Consider the following 24894-nt stretch of genomic DNA (forward strand, 5'->3'; position numbering starts at 1 on the left):
TATGCTGCAGATGTAATACTTTTATGCTTAAAGTAGATCATGCTCTTTGCCAGAAAGAGTGCATGACTTTAAAAGGAGAAATACTCAGACAATAAAATAACAGAGATGCCTTATTTAGAATTACAGCATATTTTTAACTTAATTTCCATATATTATGATGGGTTTTACTGAGTGAATAAGCTAATCAACCTTATTTGTTTAAGCAGTATTAAACACATGCTTTGTAACCATATATTACTATAAAAATTTATAGTACATATAGAAGACAACAGCTCTTAATATATACAGTATTACAGTTGCTGTAATTGTTTTTGTTATTTTTATTAATAGTAATAAAGTAACTGTGACATTCTTTTAGGGAAATATAATGGACAACGAAACAATTCTAGAAGAGCTTCTTTTAAAGAAGTCACAACAGAAGAAAAAGTTTTCACCAATTAATTACAAGGAACGGTTGTTTGTTCTGACAAAAGCAAACCTTTCTTATTATGAATATGACAAAGAGGTAAGAAGTCATTTTCCTAAGTACACTGTTCTAAGATTTTCCAAAGTCACTTATTCCTCTGGTTTTCTTCTGTGAGACTTGATTAGATACTATGTTTTAGAACAATGAGTGTATTTTGTTTCAAGTAGAATTAAAAAACAATAGGGTACCAAATCCTAGTTTCAGTTCAGGAAAGCACTTAGCCTCAGGCTTAAGAGTGTCTGTATTCGGAACAGCTCTTACTGTTATGCTTACCATTGAGCATCTGTTTGTGTCCTTCCAAAGACAGCAAAACTTAAGCAGGTAATTAACATTAGGCATATGTTTAAGCATTGTCTTGAATAGGGATGTCTTCCCTGTTCATGCCTCCCTCTGAACTGATGAAAATAATTGGCTTCAGCAGTTACTTACAAGAGGCATCATTAGTTCAGAATTTTATCCCTCAACTGCACAAAGCAGATGGTTAAACTATCATTGTTTCCCAAAAAGTGACTGTATATCATAGAAGGATAGCTTTTCAATCAGAAGATCTCCAGACATGTAAATGTATGTCCCAGTGTCACGCTATGAAGGTTTGATAGTAACAACTGAGACAGTAAAGTAATAAAAAAATTAKGTTTACTTCCTCACGCAAGCTCTTGGATTAGTAACATCCATTAAAATAATGCAATTACTAATTTAGAAAGGATAATTCAAGATCATTGATTACTAATTTAGAAAGGATAACCCAAAATCATCGATTACTGATTTAGAAAGGATAACCCGAAACCATCAGTTACTGTGCTAGTAATTGGAAGCACTGCTTATCCCTGCTTGAAAGCCTTCTTGTTCACTCTCCTAGTGAGAGGGCTCTCAGCCTCGAGGAGTTACCTTAACCCAGYGTCCCAGGAAAAGGGGAGGGGGGGGAATACTCACGGTCCRGTCGGAGAGGATGATCAGGTCACGTTCCCGTCCCTGCTCAAACTCTCCTGGCTCCCAAGTCTCTTTTCATACGGCTGGAGCTCTAGGCAAACACTGCTTTTGCTGACTTTTAGCAAGTTTCATAATAACAGGACTGTTTGTTTGTCTGCTTGGAAGAATCCTGCTGGCGAGGCAAGACCACAACACCTCCGTATCGCTTCTCCCCTCCCTGCGGGTCCATGCAGATTCCTTGGCCTTGTCAGGCGGCAGAGTTCTTTAATCCTGTTAGCTCTTCTAGTCTGCAGCCTTGAGCATATCAGGCCTTGCGCATATCAGGCAGCAGACTTTTTCAGTTCTGTTAACTCTTCACTCACTCGTCACCCAGGCAACTTGCTTTAAAGTTTTTGTTCTTTTAATATATTTGGACTCCTCCTGTGAGTTATGTTCCTTTAGGAAATTGGATGGAAGCTTAGTGAGAATAAGCTCCATTACCTTAACAAAATTATGAATACAAGAGCCAGGCTCCTATTTTGCACTTAAGGTGTTTTCCTCTTAATTCCCTTTTCTCCTTTTGCTACTAGTCCCCCTTCTGCCTTGTAATCCTGTAGTTGCAGCAGATCTTTTCTCAGATGTAGGGCTGTGTCCTGTGATTCCTGTAACTGACTTAAAAAGGTACTCGATCCATATACTGGATGCGGGTGAGGCACCAAAGAGGTTTCTTAGTACCTTTCTCATGAAGTTTAACAAGTCTGAAACTCTGGCTTACCCAGCTTGAAACATCAAATTGCACAGAGTAATGAATCTGAAATACTTTAGATTGTGTTCGAAATGGTGCTTAATCTTAGGTTACACTCTGCTGTGTTTTTTCCTACCTTAGAAAAGAGGAAGCAAAAAGGGGTCAATTGATATTAAGAAAATCCGATGTGTTGAAACAGTGAATCTGGAGGAATCAACCCCTTCCGCGAGACAATATCCATTTCAGGTTAGCCATGAAATTCATTACATGCACATTTCTTGTGAAATATTCCAGTTATTGTAAGGCCTCTACAGATTACACTGATCATTACTGTCCTGGATGATGATACCTGCTAATGCTGAGTGCTACCGATATTTATAGCAGATAGAAGATCAGTCCCTGTTACTGAAGTTGTGATTTTGCTGAAATGTTTTCACTTGACTGTGATGGGGTTTAGATGAAGTCTTGTTTCTTTTATGTTCACAGGTGTATCATAGGTTTGCTTTAATATGATCTGAAATATATAGAATATATCTCTATAACTTATTTTAAGGCAGTATTAAACACTTAAAAATTCTTATTTTAATTCTCACTGTCTCTTTCCACTTTGGTTGTTTTGCCTCAGTACAAAGTGCAGGATTTGACTTCTAACTAACTGATTACTATTCAAATGGTCCACAGTCAGGAAATCCAAAGCTATACCTTCAGCAACTGCACATATACAGTAAYGTATCAGATTATTGTGTACATATCAGAAGATGCAGCTGCACAAAGCACTACATATGTGTTCAAGAATTAAATGTGCTGAGAAAACCATAACTTCAGATTTGCTGCCTGTCATCTGTTTCAGTTCCCCTGCTCAGGTTCCTCCTAGAGCCTCCATCAATTCCAATTCCATGAGCAGTGGGACATGCAGACGTGAAAAGTGGCTACAGACCTCCTTTTGGAGTGCCACTGCCAAACAGTGGAAGTGTAAGCATGCAGCGGGCTGCTGGGAGAAGTGATTAACATGGTTGCTGAATAGTGTATTAATTCACGACCCTGCAATAATTGCCAAACCCAAGAGCAACCTCAAGAGAGAGGCTTAGTATTCCACTGCCTGCTTAATCCTGGGTGTCATTCCTGTGTTCCTTTGCCTTCTCCCTCCCCCAGTTTCGTGGCATTAAATGGCATGTTTATATTGAATTAGTGCATTTCTCTCAGGAGCAGGTAATTCATTTAAATGGGAAAAAGAATGTGTACTATAGTTACAGGGTGGGAGAGTCTATTCTGGGAAACAGTGTCTCTAAAACAGACTTCAGGATCATGATAGCTGAACATAAATTCCCAGTGTGATGCTGCAGCCAAAAAGGCTAATGGTATCCTTGGACATGGAAGCAGGCACATATTGAATAAAATCAGGAAGTCTATGTTGCCTTTGTTTTGACACTACTGTGACCATCAGGAGAATATTGTGTCTAGCTCTGGTGACTATAATTCAAGAAAGATGTTGTAAACTGAAGAGATGTCAGAGGAGAGCCTTGAGAATGACTAATAGGTTGGAAACATGACTTAAAATGAGAAGCTCAGAGCTCTATCCGTTTAGCTAAACAAAGAGACAGGAGGCAAATTGGTTGGTCATGTATATTTACAGTGGGAGTACACATTTAATAATGAGGCCTCTTCAGAGTAACAAACAAAAGCAATAAAATGGCATTTGAAATTAAGTGCAGATGTTTGAAAAGCAGTGTCCATGAGGGAAATGCTACCCTGACTTAACATAGACACATACATACGTACATAACATATATAACGTACGTATATAACACACACATACATATATATATATGTTTAAAAGAGTTTCTGAATTTATTGTTATCAGTCAGGATGAGAACCTGGGTTATAAGAGATAGTTCATTGAAAAAGTCAGCCCACTGCTAAGCAGTGATTAAAAAAACAAAGCAGATGTTAGTAATTAATAGGCTGGGCATTAAAAGGAGCTAGTAGAAGACAGGTTCAAAACAAACAAAAGGAGCTTGTTGTTCATAATGTGTAGCTAAGCGCTAGGACTGCTTTGTGCAGGATGGTGTAGATACTAATTATTTAATTTAAAGGCAACTGAACTATTTATAGGATAAAATCTGTCATGGGCTATTAAGTATGAATGCATAAGCTCTCAATTAGGATTCCCTGATCACTATGCAGATGCTCTGCACTTATATTCTGCCTCAGCATTTGTTATTAGCTGTGACAGAGACAGGGTCCTGGCCTGGATGAGYGTTTAGTCTTGTCCTGTGTTAACAAGAGCAAAAGGCTGGAATTTGAATCAAGAAAAATTGCAAGAGGAAAGAAAGTTTATATGTGGGCTATAAGGTCTTTTGTACATATGAGACAGGTATATAGAAATATACCATGCTGTTCTTTGTTTCTGCAGTTTTCAAGCACACAGACCACTTTGGTCGAGCTAGTGCATATAAGGTTTGTATTTATATGAAGTGGCAGTACAATAACTGGTCTCTGAGAAACCTTGCTAAGTTGTGTGCGTTTCATGTCAATGGGCCTGCAAACTCTGTTTCTTTGGTTGCCATTCCCTAGTCCTTTCCCCTCCTACACAGTACCAAGCTTTTGGGCAGTACGCTCTCACCATGCTGGCTTTCCCCACATCTTCTAGATTGTGTACAAGGATGGCCTACTCTATGTCTATGCAGCTAGTGAAGAGAGTCGGAACCGATGGCTGGCAGCTTTGCATAAAGGTAACGTTATTCCTCTGTGTACCAGAAAATTCAAAATACTTTAGGAGAGATAGGAAAATGCACCTGCTCCCTCATTTTACTGCAATACTTTGTCACCTGTTCTTAGTTTCATTTCTACTTCAGTACCGACTGGTTGAAATGCATGGTATTTTCAAGAATTGTTTAGAAATTTTAAAGGCTGAAAATTTCAGTGAGAAATGAGCCAAAATAAAGCTTATTTTTGTATTTTTCACAAGCATTTTTTAGTCTTCATCCTATCCTCAGTCTTTACCAATGCAGATTAATAGAGCACAATCATTTCTAATTTGCTTAGTATAGTGCTTACCTGTATAAATGCCATTTTGATAAACCATAATGCCAGTGCTTTTTCTACTGCATTTTCCTCTTTTTTTCACGAGGAAATTTCTTTTGTTTTAGGTGAAGCAAAATCACAGTCCTGCAAAGCATAAGTTGTAGGCAAAGTATAAGCTGTAGGCAAAAACTGCATCCCTGCATAACTCCAGTGAAGGCAGAAACCTCACATTTAGTAAAGCAGCCCCCTACACATCCTGTCCATTGTAGAAACAAGTATATATAACCTGTAGAAAACCTGCCAAAGTTCTTTCCGTTTATTTCATTGGACTTGACAGTGGGCTGTGAACAAATATCCTCTCAAGTTTCACCTGTAAACCTACATATGAGCTACCTGTCTGTTTGTGACTCTCCCTTTGCCTGCACAGAAGTGAGGGTAGGTCTGTTAATTTGGCAGTGTTATGGAGAATGTGGACCAGAAAGCAGAACTGGAAGCTTTCAGCAAGCTAGTCACATTGATCCTTCTAGAAACCAAGGAGATTTCTTCAAGAAATCTTTGAAGGAATGTTTGGTACTGCAGTAAGATTTTTCAAAATAAATTGGTGAAAAATAAGATTAAGTGATGTATTTTTGTAATACTCATGAGGTGCATGATAGCACAAATATTTTAACTGACTACAAGCCTCTTAGAAAATGTATAACAAGTGCTTGTGGCCAAGAGGTGCACCAGTCCTTGAGCTGTTCTCTCGCATGTTCAGGAAACTTGTGTTTAGAAGGGCTCACTGCAGCAGAGTTGAAAGCAATCAGTTTTCAAAGTCTCACTCCACACATTCTGTGTTTCTTTTTGTTATCTTTTGAAACCAAAACTGCTCTTATGGCTTGCAGATCTATTATGTCACTAGCGCAGTGATAGTACTGGGCCATTTCTCTAGAGTAAAGAATATATAAAGAAGTGGTTTTAATATAATGTTTATGTGAGGTGATGTTCCCTTTTGGTATGCTTAAATAAGAAATGTATTTCACCAGATAAACATTACTTTGTGTTTGCCATGTGGGGTATTGAGTATCTATTCTGATACTGAGTATCATTGAATATCATTTTCTTACAATGGATAGTCCTAGGAAAGCAATCTGCATATTTTTGTATATGAAAATGTTTTCTTCTCATTAGTTTTATTATCACTAGTGAAATCTTTATAAGATACTGTACATGATTTTGAATCATAGCTTTTGGATCCTTCTTAGGCTGTTGGGTGTTTGACTGGACTATACTGTACCTCATTCCTGACTCCCCAGGTTTCTTTCTCACAGAAACAAGTAGCTGGGGTAGATATGGATTTCAATTTCTTCCTGATACAGAGGAAAAAAATATTCCCAGGATGTGTGTCTAGAGTTATGAGTCGATAAGTGCTCCTGGGTCTCAAGGTTTAGTGCAGCAGCCTCTATTAATCATAAGGAGTATTCCAGTTGTGCAGCCTTTTCATTCATTTTCTCTTTGCTTTCTGTGTGGTTTCCAGAAATTAAAGACAATTCCGATTTACTAAACAAGTATCACAAAGGATTCTTCACCAATGGGAAGTTTCTCTGTTGCAACCAGACATGTAAAGCAGCCCCTGGATGTACAATTTGGGAGAAATGTAATATGCTCTTTTATTTCTGCTTGTTTAGTCTCACTGATGCTTTTCACAATATTGACAAATCCATGTGAACATCTAAGTCATATGAATATAAAAGTTGATCTATCAATGCTTTCAATGCATGTGTTAAACTCCCTTAACATCATAGCAGCTGTACATTGTAGCTTATAGTACAATTGGGGGAAATAATGCACTAAATGATATCTGCTGTGTTTAATCACAAAATTGGTGACATTTTTACCCACAAAGTGAACCAATGGATATATTTTTCTCCTAATTTTTCAGATTTCTGGCTAAATTGTGGCATTATGCTGTAAGACGCTTCTGATGGTAAAGTCCAAATAGCTGGATGGATAGAAACAATAGAAATTCAGCACAGGAATGTGAATGAATCAGTATAAAACAGTCCAGTTTCACAACTAAATAGAAGTAGATGTATTTTATTCATATATAATTATATTCATATGATGGATGTTTTTCTAAACAATGCTATTTTTTCCTCAAAAGATTTTTTTGGATACATTCTGGAATTTTGCAATGAGAGGAAGTAAGTTACAATAGGAACAGCTGCCTCAGGAGGGTATCTAAAAATTAATTTTAGCCTTATAAACTGAACACTGCTGGGAAATAAGTTTAGCTGAAGAAAATTGCAAATCAGATTTTTCCTTACAATGGATAGTCCTAGGAAGCAGATGTTTAGGAATTACCAAGATCTGCTTTAGCTCTAAATAATTATCTCTGTGCATTTCCTGCCAAAGCAGCATTTGGGGGGAAAAAATGGTAAAACAAAGAATGGAAGTAGAATCATAAATGAACACAAGTTACATCCCCAGCAGTCTGGCAGGGGAACACAAAGTAACTGATAATGCAGACTCCAGGAGTCTGCTAAGATGATAGCATAAAATAGAGCTTCCTTTTTAACTTTTAATTCCTTTTTCTATTTATTTTTCTTGCTTTTCTTTTATTCTGTTGAATAAAAGGTAACTTTCAGCAAACATGATTTTTCTTCTTCCTTTGAATACACATTTCTAAAGTATTTTATAGAACTTAGTCACAATTATTTAAGGTCTTTATTTTTTACTGTAAAGACTGAGAAGGGAAAATTTGTAAAATTATATCCCCCCAGGTTTCACATTTTCAGAAGTGAATTCCCTCATGTCTGCATGCATGCTTAACAAGTAAAAGCCCACATTTGGAAAAAGGAACAGCAGTTTATGAGTATTTGGGCTTCAATCTTTTAAAGCTTGATTATTTAGAGGTGTAGAGCACTGATAGATCCACTGATTTCAGTCATGATGGAAACTTGGTCTTAAGCATTTACAGTCACAATCAAACATGTAGGAACGCAGAATAAAGGACACATTCAAAAATGTGGGTGTGACCAGTTAGGAACCTGATTTATTTCTTTGAGACTGCCTATCATAATGTAGCATTTGCTTTTGAAAATTGAAATTAATGATACAGGCTTATCAACTGTTAATACAGGCTTCATGAATATAGGACACTAAATAATGTGAAGAGTTTGTCAGCTGATTTGTAACAGTAATTTGAATAGGCTCACATAGCTTCAAAAGCACTTGTTACACAAGCAAATAAGGCCATGAACCCCCCAGTCTGTTGCAAGGACAAGGAAATGTTTCATTGTCAGCTATGATGTTAGGCAAGACAACAATTAAAAAGAGAATTCTGGTATATTGAGCACTTTGTTTCTGTTTGAAATAACAATGCATGCGGCATGTTGCATTGTGTCTGTTCTAAATTGTTCCTAAGATCCTGAGGTTGCTAGCAGAGGTACAGGGAGTGCAGGGAGACTGTTTGTATAAGGAAGACTCCAGACAGCCTCACTCTTTTAACCACTGGGTAATTGAAAACAATATATCTTAAGCTCTGCTCCATGGACTACAAGTGTCCATGAAACTATCACAAAAGCTAAAATAAAAATGAAGCATTCCTATATTTTCCTCTGTATACAATCAAGTAAGCTAACACAACTGGGAAAACCACAGAGCTAAATCCTCCCTCAGAGTTCCCCTAACTTTTATTTTGGCGTAGATGAAAGTGATGGTTGATGGGATTTAAAAAGACGTTGAGACGATGCTTGAATTACTAAAAGGCTRGAAAATACAGAACTAAAACATGTCTATGCAACCAGGAGGTGAAATGTCAATTGTCACGATGCTTCATGTCTATAATGCTGTTGCTGCCACTGTGTAAATTTGTGAGAAAGTCTCGAGAGGCAAAGCCTTATTAAATTCGTGTTTTCTTTTTTATTTCTCCCCCTCTTCTAGATGTGGGTCTACACTGTACAACCAAGTCTGTGAAACCACTGCCTCTAGTCCCTCAAACACTGGTAGGTGCGACATTTTTGGTGTCTGCCTACAGGGAAAGACCCAGCCCCCAGGATCCAGGTGATAGGAAGTGCTGTGGGGAGGGATGGAGAACTGCAGACAGACACTCACTAAAAGCTGATCTAGACCTTTAATCTGTGCTGCAGCTTCAGCATCCTTGTGTCCACCAGAATGTCTGAGGGAAGGATATATCTCCCTCTTCAGCGTGCCATAAGTGGAAAACTGGGAAAGTCTCAGTCACTTTCAGTCAATGTGCCAGTACTGGCTACAGCCCTTGTAGTGACATCTTTTACTTTACTAGCCTATTTCCAGTGGAGTCAGGGAAATGTAATCAGAATTAGCTCTCTAGTGCATAGGAAGTCCTCATTTTTAGAGATGCCAAAAATTACCTTCCCCCCCCCCCCTCCTCCCAGTGCAAATAGTGCTCATGGTACTTTGAGAAGATGTGGTAGCTGAAGATGTAAACAAATATCAAACCTGCTTGGTATGGGTGAGAAAAGGTGGATGAACTGCACTTATCTCAGGTGACTCCTAAGATATGCTTTACTGGGATTGGGTCAGGAGTTCAGGCATACCTCAGAGATATTGCAGGTTCGGTTCCAGACCACCACCATAAAGTGAATATCGCAGTAAAGTGAGTCACATTAATTTTTTCGTTTTCCAGTGCATGTAAAAGTTATATTTACACTATACTGTAGTCTATTAAGTGTGCAATAGCATTATGTCTAAAAAAACAATGTACAAAATGTGACACAGAAACACRAAGTGAGCACGTACTGTTGGAAAAATGACGCCGATAGACTTGCTCGACGCAGGGTTGCCACAGACCTTCAATTTGTWAAAAAAGCAATATCTGCAAAGTGCAATAAAGTGAAGCACAATAAAATGAGGTATGCCTGTACAGAGGCCTGTTTAGGAAATGTCTGTTTAGCCAAACTCCACAGAGACTGCCTCTATATTAATGAACTGGGAAGTGCATCTGAGATCTTTATGCAGTCCTGGCTATATCTTGACTCTATATCAGACAGAAACTCAGGAGTGTGGTGTCCCTCCAGCACCCACTGGGCCTTGGTGTCCTTCTGAGAAAGATAGGCATGCAGACCTGAAAAGACARCCAGGACACCAGGATGTCAAAAAGCACTGCTTATGCCTGATTCAGCCATCCTATAGTACAACACTACACAAAGGTCCTTGCTGAAGAAGGGCAGTAGTGAGAAGAGATAAGGATAAAAGCAAGGCTGGAAGACCTGCTGCTGTGTTTATCCCCTTGTCTGTCCCCTCCTGTAGAAGTRTGAGGGCAGTAGTGATGTCTCAGACCTTAGCTTCACTGCCCAACCTACTTACTGAGATACATAGATGGGGAGAAGATAACAATGACAAGAGAATAAAAAACAACAAAGTGGCTTAAGTTATGATGTTTTATCTGTTTAAAACAGGACTAACAGTATGGTCTGTCTTATGTATACACAAATCATTACTCCAGCTTCCTCCAAATTAAACCAGATTGGCTTTAAAAACATGAGACTTTAAAAACTCTATTTCCTGCTTTCTTTTCATTTGCCTTCTGTTCTTTGCATCTTTAGGATACGTTCTGGACACATCTCCTAGCTTCTCTCTCTTAATCGCAAAGTAACCTAAAAAAAAGAAAAGAAAGAAAGCTGGAATTCTAAAGTGTACGATTGACATGAACTGCCAGGGCTTTAAGAAACACGTAGACTATCAAGAGACAGAAGATAAAATCACAAGGGCTGTAAAATGGAGTTTTAAAAAAAAATAATAAGGCCTTGAAAAGAGGCTATGATTAGAGGCTATGATTGTGGTACTACACTTCTGACATTTTTTTCTGCTAATGGGATTTCAAAATAACAACATTGTGAACACATAGCAGTGTAGCTTGTTTTGAATACCATGGTCTGTCTTGCCTGGCTTCCATCAAGAGATGCTTTGTCTGTCTAGAGAGGTTATTCGCCATGCAAATCTGCTGCTGAACAAGCTGGCTTCTGCTAGGCCTTTATGATTTATTTTGATTATCTGCCTGAATTCTGAGAAGGTATTTTGAAAGGGAAATTTGAAAAGCAGGGACATGAACAGGTTCCGTAAATGGAGATGTAATAACTACCAGATCTGATCAGAACAGCTTGACTTCATTTCCCCAAGCTGTATAATACAGATCAGGTTATAAAGGCTAACACTGACTTTTCATGATAAGGAACAGTTCATATTTATTCCCACAGCTACAGCTCTAAGCTCTAACACATTTTCACTTTGCCTCTTTCATCTGCTCAGGTTGGTCAGAAGTACCACTGTGCTCCCCAGCCTTCCTTCCACCTGCCTCTCAGTTCAAGTCGCTCACCTTCCCAGCCTCTGCAAGTCTTGTTCCCTATCTCTGTCCTCAAATTACTACTGGCATTGGCTTTCTCTTCGCGTGTGGCACCTTTGATGTCTCTGTTCCTCTCCTCAACTCAGCATTATACCTCTAGTCTCCCACAGAAGAGCTGATTCCTAAGGTGTGATGCCATTACAAAGAATAATGGGCACAAATATGCCTTCATAGGAACCAGTGGGCATTTCTTCTATGCTGTGGTAACAGTGAGAGCTTTCTGTCACAGAAGCACTTTCACCTCTGCTGGTACCTGGTAGCAGCTCTCTTTGCAATGACAAATAGTTTGTGTAGGTCAGACCAATGCTTCAGCAGATCAGATAGAAGTTCACTGTGTACACACACATATTTTCTCATGCTGATGTATTAGGCAAGGTTTATGSAAGCTGAAGTGATCCAACACATGCTTCCAGTCATACAGTGGGAAAGCAGTTATGCAGATAGTGGCTGTTCCTTATATCCACATCACACTTGGATCTCAGACTGTCACCTACAGGTCTCTGATTAACAGTGAAACAGTCATCAGTATGAAAATCAAGATAATATCACTGCCAGAGTAAAGGAAGTAGTAAGCTCCTCTCAGTTATTATTAGGAAGGTATGAGACCTGGGGCTTTCAGCCAGCATTGGAAATAGAAAGCTGTATGTGTGCACACAAATCAGGACATTAAGCTGTAGCAGGTTATAGGTGGAGTCCATCCAAAATATTGCAACAGACAAATACATATCCAGCAGTAAATCCCAAAGGGAAGCAAATCTGATGTGCTCATCTTTGGCTAGTTCTTTCACCTGGCAGGTTGGACAAAGCAAACCTCATTTCTGTCATCAGAATTCATTCTGCTATCTACTTTGGCCAATGCTTTGCACTTCCTTCTCTTCACACAAAAAGATGAAAGCTCCATCAGCGTATGACACTGATCATTCCACAAGCAAAACACAAGAAATTAAGAAAGAACAATTTCATATCCCAAAATTGCCAAGGCCATATCTCAGAGGTGCATGTTGCCTCAGAAGCACATTGTTTACTGAATCTCAGCTAGCTATGACGCCACCAGATGCTTTAAAGAAAAAGGTTTATTCTATGCATTATGATTTTCTCCATCTTCCTGCTAGATGCAGGCAACTCTAGTTTTATCATTATTCCACAAAACAAACAGGCAGCCTAAGGGTTGAACTGTGCCTAATACAGGCCCCAAGCTATTAGCTCACTTTGCACAGACCTTCCACTGAACTAAGATATGACCAACAGTAACTAGCCTAATTGGGTTCAAGTAATAATACTTCATGAGAAACAGGTGTAAGACCAGTCAGATGAGGAGGATTCTGCTGTGAGTGATATGGCTTCAAACAATGAGTTTCTCCACTAGAACTTGGTGAGATCACATTCAGAGTTTGCATGTTTACAAGAAGAGATTGTGAGTGTCTTCTGGCTCAGTAGACTCAGTCAGGCATTCACTTGGCTCTTTAGTTTTTCCTTGTTTCAATTAAGTAGATAAATGTCAGTAAAGAGGAAACAAGCAAACATACAATGCCAGAGTTGCTTGGACTTCATTAAAGGAGTCACAGCCTGCCTGATGACATTGTCGTTCTTCCCCGGCATTGTTATCGCTATATAGGGCTTTTCAGTTACAAATTGTTGCCATTTGGAGTCCCTTCTAAGTACTGGCTATTTTCCCCCATCCTTTGCTGTCAGTGTTTCATGTGTAGCTTTCCCTGTACTTAAAACATTGTGATATTTGGATTTTCTCAGTGATGATCTTTTCTCAATTTCTAAGTGCATTTCAGTGCCTTAATTTTAGCTGCTGTCTTACCTATGGATAGGTTGGTGCCATCTAACTTTGATGCTAGGCCTCTAGTCTTAGTTAGTTGTGTAGGCTTTCTCAGGAATCAATGATTAGAGATGGGCACTTCTGCAGGATGACACATCTCACCTGGAGACCAGGGTCAAAGGTAGGTGAGATGAATGCCATAGTTACATAGCTGCACTTGTTTAACCTTGCAGAGGGAAATTTCATCATAGAGGAATGGGCTTCTTGATATGCATGCTTAGCAGAGAAACATCCATTTTCGCCAATAAGACATGCTAAAGAAAGGGAACAATTTACAATCAGTGTAGCTTTTTGCTTTCAGTGACTATCAGAAACAGTTGGCTAATGCTTGTTTTGTTTATTGGTAACATTACTATTAATAAAAAAAAGTTTAAAAGGAGTTATTTATCAGAAGGAGTTATTTTAAAATACTATGGTGGGATCTTTTGATACAAAAGGACATCATCATGCTTAGTTATAATAAAACACAKTTTGGTCATGTGGTGTCTAAAGCAMATGAGTTTTAACTATCCAGTAACTAGTATTATCTTCAGATAGGTGGTAGGCTTTTGATGAGAGTCATGTTTACTACCTAATCCTGGTATTGAAAGCTTGCTATTACAACAGTGTCAGCCTCCACTCAGAGTGTATTGCATCTAGTGTCATTGTAAATGATGGGACTTAGTTCTGTTCTCATCTGTCTCTAAAGGTGGACAACAGTTTCAGGAATGTGTTTCTAAATGGGTGGAGAAAAAGGTGCTTGGCTATGTACACCTTCTTAGCTTAGCTTGATTTGCCTAAAATCATTATGCACATTAAAGATACAAATGGTTGTGTGCATGTCACGTTATTTCTTGCTGTTCCTTGTGCTGCATCTCCCTTTCATTTTATTTTAAAAAGCAGAAGCGTAGAAGCCTACCCCGGGTGCTATCACCAGACAAGTCAGTCCTGAACATGGCTTTGGCCCAGTGCAACTATGAACCCACAGGAAAATCRACTATTCGGCTTGTTAAAAGCAATAAATATTATGTACTGAAAGAAGAAAATTCTGACTGGTGGCAAGTGAGGGATTTGGAAGGGTAAGTTTGCACTGCATGAATTCCATAATCATGGTCTTCTACATATCGCATCTTCACAGACAATTCTGCAAGCAGTCCTGGTACTTTTCAGGATCCATTTTAGAATTATGTTAGTAGCTTTTTAAGTTTGTACAAGAACCTTCATTTTCCCTGTACAACTCCATTTTCATTACCATTCTTGTCTGCCAGGCAAGATTTATAATAGTCACTCTCTACTACAGTAGCTGAAATAGCCTCCAATGGCCTTAATTTTGATATGTGCCTGAAGAAGGGCTTGTATACTCAGAATCTGTCCATTTTTTTCAACTATTTAGGTTGGGTGAATAAAAAGATAAAATCTCTCCTCACAAATGTTGCCTCTTTTGTATGCACAGATCATCCTTAGACCAACACCATCACTGTTGCAATAGCAGTGACAGCACAGGATACAAGTGAGAACCGTTGAAGCAGGAATCGCTTCTCATTTTAGAGTCTCACCAGCTTTACCAATGTCTTTTCACAGACACAGAGACACAGAGTACCCCCAGCCTGCACAGGATGGAAGAGAGAAATTATTCTCTTAGRGGTCCACAAACAGAAGAATCCCCATCAACAATTTAAAATAAGATATTTTTCATTAATCTCCAGCTGGGGCAGAAAAAAGAGTTTCTTCTCAACTCATTAAATGAGAAGCAACTTTAGGAGTAAGCTGGAGGCAAAGGCAGAGCAACGAACAGGAGCTGTCTGAAGGAGATAAGAGTCCTTATCCATTTCATAATGGATACTAGCTGAGCTTGATTTTATGTACCTGATAGAAATGGAAAAGGGAAAAATTTCTGAGCTAGGGGATGTCCAAAGTGATTTGGAACAGAGTGAAATGTCTTGATCCACTCATAATTCATTGATTAAGTTTACATCTGCAAGTATATAAACAAAGAAAGCAATCCTAACTTTATATAAGGCACCTGTATCTTATAACTCACAGAATCAGCATACTGGTCTGGGTGAAGAAAGCAGCGTGCAACCCCAGCAACTCAAAGATAGTAATGTATTATTCGTCTGAGATTATATGCTCTTAAATGCATACATTGGAATGTATATGGCTATGTATAAGCACATGATGCAGGCAGCTCTGCTCATAGAGCCTGAGTAGAGCATTTTGAGATGAATGAAGGAGTAGAGAGACATCAATAAAAAGGGAAACATTTATAGTTCTTTTCTTTGACTTCAGAAACCGGCACTTTTGCTGTATTGGTTCTGTAAGCACAAATCACATATGCATCATAACAAAAACTTAAAATTCTGCTTGAAAATCTTGTTTTCTTGAATGTAGTAGGAGTAAAGAGCAGGCAGTTTCTTGTTTCAGATATCTGACACTCTCAGTTTTCTTCTGGTTCCACTGAGATCTGTGTTGAAGAAGCTCTTTCTTTCTGCTTCTATCCAGATTCAAATATACAATTTACTCCCCATACTTATTTTTCTGATGGGCACAGTATACAACTCACTCCCTTACAGCTACAGATAACTCTTGGTCCCATACCTTAGGTCCAATGTGCCATGCTGACAGCTGCCTTAAGTGGTAGCTCAGTTGTCTGTATTCAGTTAACGTAGCTTCTCAGTTGCATCTGGCACTGTGTCTGAAAGTGCTGAGCCTATCTATTGACTTTCTGAAGTCTGTATTTGACCTTGGATACTCTGCTGGCACCTGTTAGTCACTGGCATCCTTCATCATAACAACTGAGATGGCATGTAACGATATTGTTGAACAGCTGCTCTAATCTTCCATATGATGAAGCCAATCACTGAGGAAGAAGTCATTTCAATGACTAGTGGAAAGAGTACTTCATTGAAATGTAATTTTCTAAAACAAATTACCTCTGTATTTTTCTGCATGGCATGTGAGAAACAGAAATGTTTTAACTGTGAGCATTTCTGTTAGTGAAATTCTAAAAGGTGACTCTGATTAATCCCATTTCCTATTTTAAGTGACTAAGTTTAAGATGCAATCACATACGACAGCTGAACTGTGAACTGTTTATTTTGCAGGAATGAAGGTTTTGTACCAAGCTCTTACTTGAGAAAGTTGTCTCTGAGTGATGATGAGCCAAGGTAAATCAATATGCAGCCATCCACTGCTTAAATGTTCTTCTTACCATTCTAGGAAAGATTAGGCAACATTTCTGGAATATTTTGCTTTCTTATGGCTTGTTTAATAACTTTCTGAGCACTCTGCCTAAAGTTTCCTGAAAGGTATAGAATCAAATACAACTTTGTCTTCGCGATTAATACATTAATGTGAGAAACATCAGTGTAAAATCCTGGTTTCATTTAAATCAATAGGAATTTGCCCCTGATTTCAATAGGACTGAGATTTCACTCTGTGTGCTCTTATTTCATCCTGAAAATACAAGCCTTGCCAACACTCATATGCATTTTTATGTATGTGAGTATTCCAATAGAGGGTAAAGTGAGTCTAAGACTGTCCAAGTGATACATCTCTCTTCTTCAGTTAGATGCCATGACCTTGTAAACATTAAGCATCTGCCTAAGTGTTTGCATGAAAATTTCGCAGAAATATAACAGATTTTTTCACAGTAAACAGTGCTGGATAAGATTCAGAGGTTTCCTTAAAAAAAMCTTACTCTTATAGTATCCTGTGGAAGCCAGCACAAACTAGAATTACTACTGTTTTTCTCTGCAAGAGTTTATATTAGAGGCCTCTTTTTCTGCTTTCTCTGCTTTCTCTCTTTCTGTTGTCTTTCTTGCTAATAACATTTATTGGAGAAGTTTAGGGCTGTGCAGTTTTGGAAATTTTCCCATGCAATTTTTGAAGAAGTAGATGCAATCTCATCATAAGTTCACTAAAGGCATATGTGGTTTCATTGCCTGCATGCACAGAGAATATTTGGCTTTCCAACACATTGCGTAGTGTTACTGAAGGGAAAGGCTTTGTAAGTGTTAATCAAGTCAGAAAAAAAAACCCAGACAATTAAATACATCCTCAGCTTTTTAAGTACTCACCTTGGGCCGTGACATAATAGCAACAATTACTCAAATAAAATATATGTACTATGACTTTTAAACTGAGGAAAGTGATTTTCATTACTCTTTTTTCACAACTTCAGTATAATATCTCATCTTTGTAGGGAAAACTCTAGTGCCAATGAGAATTCATCAGCAGAAGAGCAGAGTATTGCTAAGCATGAGTGAGTATATAGAGTCTGTATTCATAAGAACCACTGCACATGTACACTGTACCTGGAAAAATGGGGTCCTACATACAGCTGTCATAATATTCATAATAATTATAGGCCTTGTCATCAGTTTAAGGTCATCAGCAACATCACTACCCATAAATTCTGAAGGGATGAATATATTTGTTTTTGGACAATAAAAGGCATTTAAGCCAATCAGTCTTGTACCCTAACAAAGGGATGATTCATAAGAGTGAAGTCTTATTAAAAAGACTTCATTTGAGCTCCCTGAACTGATTTGACATAGCATGTCTGGTTTCTGTCCTCCATTTGGGATCTCTCTGTTTACTTAAATATTAGAACCAGAAGGTTCAAAGGTTAGAGGAGAATTATGCAGCTCACACAGCTTTTAGGAAGACGACCATGTYGTGGTCTGTAGGAGACAGAGCGAACCACTTCCAGTAGGGCTGAAAGCCCTAAAGTTCTGCAGGATTCTCCTACAGGGAGTTACTGAAGAAAGTCAGAATCACAGGGTGGACTCAGATAGGGGCCTAGATATTTCAAGGTAAAGCAGATGAGGACTAGTGTTTTACCTTTTATCCCATGGCTTAAAACCACACATGCAGGAAAAGTCCCAACTCTACCCCCTGGTTTTTAAAAGCAGTTTTGAAAACATTTACTTTGTCTGACATTTTTCATCTGTGTGTTTTGCCTTGTTCATAAATCAGCTTGTCAATGATATGCCCAATATTTCTCCTTGCAGTTGGTATGCTGGTAATATCTCCCGTGCCCAGTCTGAGCAGCTGCTCCGTCAGAAGGTTCTACATATCCTTTATCACTTGTATATAAACAACCATGGAAATATTTCTGTCTGTTGTCTTTGCGGTACTGTGTAGCTAGAGGATGCTGGTGCTCTTCAAATAGCTGTAGTATTGCAAACAGAGTGCTAGAAACTCTTGCACTAACTTGGCAGCAATAAATAGATCTCCAAAAGTGTCTGGATGGATTTAAGGCTCTTACACACAGATGAACAAATGGTACACCTCTAAAATAGTTTCAGAGCAAAGCCACACACTGTGCACTTCCCCACAAAGCTTTGTTTTTGAGTTTTCCAGTGTGGCTCTTTCTAGAGTTCAGACTAGAGGAGTTCTCTGTGTTGGTTTTATGATATATTTGAGTAAAAGGAATTCACTGAGACAAGCAGATAACCCTGAGCAAACACAGTGCTATGCTTGCCAAGTGTTGTTTGGATGCAGCTGACTAGGGGCAAGGACAGATGGCACTACAGGGCTGGTCAGTGGTATAGATCCTTACAGGAGATGACTGCACAAGGACAGATCCATGTACCTTTCCGAAAGAGTCAGCTGAGCCATGCTTTGGGCTTGGGTGTACAGTGTAGAGAAGTTACTATTTTGTCCTCTTGTGGCTTGCTGCTTTCTCACAGCCTAATTGGCACCCAACCACTAACGGATTCCACAAACCCCGTCTCTTTGGGAGCCTTGGCTCAGCATCCTTTCCGTTACACGTATATCATAGGTTCAGGAATGAAATGTTAAGTGTGGCAAATCACTGGAGAGCAGCAGTCAGTAGGAGGAGTAACCCCTCTCTGTCCCCTTCCCAAGAGGTGCTGGATACTTCTGAGTCCAGTTAATTTTAAGGGGACATGAAGTTTCCTTTGAACCTGGCCTGTACGTGAGTTTCTAAATGTCTACTTTCCTCCCCACGCTAGCTATTTCTAGTGCATGAAAGGTGTAATTGTTAAACTAACTCTGAAAGCCAGTATTTCCAACCCAGTATGGTAAACCATTAACAGAAGTAAAAGTAGATAGTGAAAGTTAGGACTGGAATACTACATAAAGATTAGAAAAAGTCCAAATATAATAGAGAGCAGAGAAAATCTCTGTAATTATTCAGTCTCTCAGAAATACTTTGGCAATAGGAAGTCACACCAGTCTAACGCATTATGTGGCGGATAGAGCTCTTACCCAGATGGGATGCATGCGGCTGTGTCTGGGTAATATAACACATACCACCTTTGGGGGAACAGGAGGAAAGAGTAGAGGTTAACAACTCCTTTCCATCACCCCTGCAATTAATCGGTATCTGTGCACCAAAACAAAATTGCAAACTACTTGCTTCATGTCTGGGCTGGGGTGCATTTACCTAATTTTAAGCATCTATAGTGGGATATCTCAACCAGGTACCTAGACCCTCTTTTTACTGAAGAGAAGTAAATATTTCTAAGGTATAATTCATCTTGTCCTAAGGTAGTCCTTTAAAAGAGGTCAGATGAGTCATGTCTCCTTCTCTCTATTAACCATTTAGAGAGCCTAGATCAGTAGCTCAGATGTGGACATTACAGTGTGGAAGTCTAAAGTTCACTGAGATGAATCCCAACCTCATTGTTTCTTGTAACATTTTGTCTTTCTTCATCAGGGAAAAGAAGGTGCTTTTATGGTTCGGAAATCTAGCCAAGTAGGAATGTATACCGTGTCTGTATTCAGCAAGGCTCCTGAGTGAGTATCCAAAGGATGTGCATCATTTTTATGAGCATGCTATGGGTGTGCTACTTCTGTTATTGGTCAACAACAAAATCTTTCCTTGTGTTCAAGATGAACCTCAAGCACATTCAGATCATATTTGCTATGTGAACTCGACATGCTATAAACTATTGTCTCCTTGAATGGGGGAATGGAGGCCCAGATTTGCCTCCTCTAAACATAGGCATTTAACTGAGGCACATAATCTAGTTGAATAGCAGACACTCCAGAATGAGAGGGGAGGGGAGGGGAAGGGAAGGGAAGGGAAGGGAAGGGAAGGGAAGGAAGGGAAAAGGAGTTTGGTATTGACTGGAGAAAGGAAGAAAAGGTGGAAATGTTGCCTTCTGGAGCAAACTACAGCTACTTCTAACTGTGAGCTTCTTACTCAGAGATGTTCAGAATTAGATGCAGAACCATTGCAAGGGCAGTATATGAAAGGGATTTGCTCTGGATGTGAGCCTGCCGGGAGACAAGTACTAACCATCAGACTACACTAGAGTATGTAGCAGAAGTCTCTAATGTGCCAGGAGTCTATATTCCTTAGCCCATAGGTGTAAAGGGTGGAAAAGGAGGAGTGATGCAAATTTAACAGTCTCCTGGTCACATCTACTACATATGGAGTGTTATTTGGTCAGCTGGAGTGCTGCAGTACATTCAGCAACTTAACTAATCTATTAATGTACAGGCTGGAAGGCACTTTGCAAGGCTCTGACATGTATTGTAATTTGTGGTATTTTTCAGAAGTAAAAAAGGAGCAGTCAAACATTACCATGTGCACAGAACCACTGAAAACAAGTATTATCTCGCTGAAAATTACTGTTTTGAATCAATTCCCAAGCTTATTCACTACCACCAGCACAACTCAGCCGGTAATCCTGTGCRCTGTTTGTACTTGATTGGCTTTGGCTTAGACTGCTGGGCTTTTTAGAGTTATGGTGAATCTCTTCCAATACTTCCAATACTGAATACTCTAAATACTAAAACTTATCTTTTGGGATAATTTGGGGAGAGCTTGATCTGCCATTTTCACAATAAATATAGTTGCTTTGCTTTATTGTACCTATGATACTGTAATTCCTCTTCTTGCAATACCTCTGCTAGACTAGGATTTAAATGCAGGAAATTTTCAGTCTCAGGAAGTTACGCAGTTATGAACTTTTTTCACTACCTGGATGGTTGTAATGGGAAAGGAGATATTAATTTCCCTGTATTTTCTTTGTTCCAGAAGAGTCATTTATATATCATGATCTGTAACATGTTTTCTTTGTAGGTATGGTGACAAGGCTCCGGCATGCAGTGTCTACACAAGTAAATAAGGTCCCGGCCACAGCCTCATTAGGAAATGGTATGAAGATGACTTTCCTTTCAAAACTGGTGACAGTCTTGGCCACCAAGAACAGAATGACCAGGAAATCATGACTCTTACTGCCTTCAAGCTAATAGGAGGTTACAGAAACTTTGAGCTCTTTGTGTGGTGGCCATTTCAGTTTCTCCATGCAAGAGGCAGTGCAGAGCCTCCTACCCTGAGAGATGTTCGGGTCCTTCCCTAGTTTTCTCTTGTGCCAGAACAGCACTGAGACTTCAAGGTTCTAAGAAACAGGCTATCTCTTCCTACCAGTGCAGCTAGCCTACATCTAGGGCAAGGCGAATGTGAAGGCACTGGCAGATTTGGTCTCCCTTCTATCCAGGTCTTTTTTGTCTCAAGTGTGGAAGTCCTTGTATGCTCCCTTCCCCAGCACATCTGCGTCATGGCCATTCTTTCCCTCTACCATGTTACCTGGTACAACAATACTTGTTTTTCAGTCCCATATATGAAAATATATCATTGTTTGATGCATAAATCTTTCTCAAAACTATTTATAAGGCTAAAACCAAGCAGTAGCAAATAGCATTTGTAGGAATATAGTCTCCTTTTGTAACTCAAACACAAAGCTGAGTGACAGGTATCTTGTTTGCTTCCTGTCACCCTACAGAGAAAATTACAACATTGCATGCAGGGGATACTGTGCCTACATTTGTCCATTTTGTTGCTGAAGGGAATTTCCTTTGTCCCATTAGGAATCTGGGAGCTGAAACGAGAAGAAATTGTACTATTGAGAGAACTAGGGAGCGGTCAGTTTGGAGTGGTGCATCTGGGAAAGTGGAAGGGACAATATGATGTGGCCATAAAGATGATCAAAGAGGGAGCAATGTCAGAAGATGAATTCATAGAAGAAGCTCAGACCATGATGTAAGCTGTGGCATTTCTTAATTATTTGGAAACAGTGGTSTCTCCAAAGATTAATCAGAAATAAATAGCAGACACAGAAAAAAAAATTCCTCTTAAAAATATCATTAAATATCATTGAATACCTTCAGCACAGACTAAATAGGTATCTGCATAGGATATTTAAAGAGCTATCAAAAAACTTTACGAAGATTGATCGAGTCACCTACAAAAGGTTTTCAATTAACATCTCTTCCACAACTTTAGAGTTTCTGCATATGTCACTTAAAATTATGCTTCATTATTTAAAAGTGAAATTTTACAGAAACAGGTAGAAGGCCATTCCTGTCATTCTGCAGGTGGGAATGAAATACAGAAAAGTAACTGGGAAATGCCAGAAATATGAACATTTGACTTCAGTTTTTAGTCTCTGACTCCAGGGAGATAATTATGTTAGCACTTCTAGGGAAATTTTGGGATAAAAATTGAAGCACCTGAATTCAAGAATACTTTGGATATCTCATATCCTGAAGGAATGCACTACTTTCCTGTCAGTTAACTAGATGATATCTGAAGAATTCTGAATCTATTTTGCTATGTAGTTTCAGCAGAAAACCGTAAGGTGTAAGGTCTACCCCACCAGCTTAAATCTATTTTCTCTCACCAGTAAGGTTGCACATTTGCACTGATATATAAATCCCATTTCAGATTTTGAATACAAAGTTGTCATTGTCATTAGTACTGAGTCTTCTTTTGATTGTCATTAATACTGAGTTCCACAGTAATGAGCTAAGGAAGACTCAGCTCTTCTTGAAAAGGAACATTTTAAAGTCTAAGATCGGACTGGGTACAGTCTCAAGCATTTCTTTCAGGTTGTTGTATTAGTATTTGAAGAACGAAAGTTACAGAAATGCACAACAATATCTATTTATTCCTTGATTATTTTGTTTTTGTTTATTTCAGGAAACTTAATCATCCCAAACTTGTTAGACTGTACGGCGTATGCTCAAAATCATATCCCATCTATCTAGTGACAGAATACATGGCTAATGGCTGTTTGCTTAGCTACTTAAGGAGTCATGGGAAGGAACTGCAACCTCTTCAGCTTCTGGAAATATGTTATGATATTTGTGATGCTATGGCCTTCCTGGAGAGCTGTCAGTTCATACACAGAGATTTGGTAAGCTATCCCACAGGAGAAACAGAGCAGGATAAGAAGAAGGATGGTCTAACACCAGGTAGTTCTATCCCTCTGATTCAGCCAGAGAGGCTCTGTTGGCACTCACTCGGAGAAGTTGCAGCCTGCAAAACAGGGACATCTAGCTGGCTCAGTACAAGGTAGCTCTGGACTAATATGATTAAAGTCACATTCAACACAGCACTGCCCACAAGCTCTGCTTCAGAGCTGACGGGTCTGCAGCACTGCACACTGTGCTGCCTGCATTTATGGCAGGCATAAATCTCAAAGATTTATGCATCACTTGGCAGCACAGACATACCCAATTTTAAAATTAGTTCATCTAAATAAAATATTCTGTCCAGGACAAAGTGGTGCAACATTAAAAAATCTGGTCACTTAGATTGTTTGTAATGAGTTAGGGATTTATCTAGTTGGGAACTATTTCTCTCATAAAACAAGTGTGAAAACTACCAGGGTAAGTTGGAATTTACTTTGGTACATTATAAACAGGACCAAACTCAAAGTCTGCAGCTGCCTAGCTCTTTTTTTAGGCATTTATCTGTCCCTGATTTCAAGCAAGTAATTCAAGTCATTTTAGATGGGAAGGAGTCACATCCTATGATGGTGGATTGATTTTGGAACAAAAGTTTATGCAAAACTTAGCTTTCAAGAGTAGTGGCAGAAGGCTTTAGGGAAATAAGTAGTTATTTTATAGGCCTTTATAAAATGAACCCACCCAAACTCCTGGAGCATCGTGTTTCAGAGTTACTAGCAATATTTTTCCTTCTACCGCTACACAAAAGCATGTTGGAAGTTTTGTGACAATTTTTGTTATAGACTTGGTTAATTTTCCCGCGAGGGTGCAATCTCTTCAGGTAGCATTTTAAATGCTGTCTTGTTGACACTTTCAAACGTTTGTTTGTATATGTAAACCAAATTGTTAAACCTCACCAATTTTCCCACCCAGATTCAGAAATCAGGTACGTCAGACAATTTAGGTAACAAAATTCAAGTTGTAGATATAAAATCAATTTCTGAAAACTGGCTGTACACCATGGGAAAACAGAAATAAACCCTGAGCTTGACTTCAAGTTGAAGACTGTAGATGCAAACATATCACAAAGATTAATAACCATCCTGGCAGAGAGGACAGCCTTAGATAAATGTTCACAAGTGATCATTTGTAGAACTAAGCTCATACTGAACTGTCCCTAAATCAGACTTCTGTATTTAAATCATCTTTCATTGTTCCACTCTTTATAATGCACTGGGTATGCTCATCTCTGTTTCCTGGTCTCTCAGTGTCTTTCTTTGTAAAGCTGAGATACTGGTAAATAATATTTTTCAATCAGTGGTCAAAAAGAGAAATAAGAGAGATAGTTGCCCTTACTTTTCCAGACT

At 38.9% G+C, this 24894-nt stretch overlaps 1 protein-coding gene across 1 annotated transcript in view; it reads left to right on the forward strand.

The window, feature by feature from the left end:
* Positions 1-367: 367 nt before the first annotated feature.
* Positions 368-24894, forward strand: part of BMX (BMX non-receptor tyrosine kinase) — a 29099-nt gene continuing 4572 nt past the window's right edge. The window contains exons 1-13 of the mRNA XM_026087148.1: positions 368-505; positions 2262-2366; positions 4771-4852; positions 6661-6780; positions 9069-9130; positions 14216-14394; positions 16420-16482; positions 18331-18385; positions 20004-20083; positions 20849-20976; positions 21378-21452; positions 22166-22337; positions 23277-23493. Coding sequence (XP_025942933.1) covers positions 368-505; positions 2262-2366; positions 4771-4852; positions 6661-6780; positions 9069-9130; positions 14216-14394; positions 16420-16482; positions 18331-18385; positions 20004-20083; positions 20849-20976; positions 21378-21452; positions 22166-22337; positions 23277-23493 — 1476 coding nt within the window. The remainder of the gene's footprint in view (positions 506-2261; positions 2367-4770; positions 4853-6660; positions 6781-9068; positions 9131-14215; positions 14395-16419; positions 16483-18330; positions 18386-20003; positions 20084-20848; positions 20977-21377; positions 21453-22165; positions 22338-23276; positions 23494-24894) is intronic.

Source organism: Apteryx rowi, unplaced genomic scaffold (genome assembly GCF_003343035.1).
Source record: "Apteryx rowi isolate R43461 unplaced genomic scaffold, aptRow1 scaffold_706, whole genome shotgun sequence".
NCBI classification, from domain to species: domain Eukaryota; kingdom Metazoa; phylum Chordata; class Aves; order Apterygiformes; family Apterygidae; genus Apteryx; species Apteryx rowi.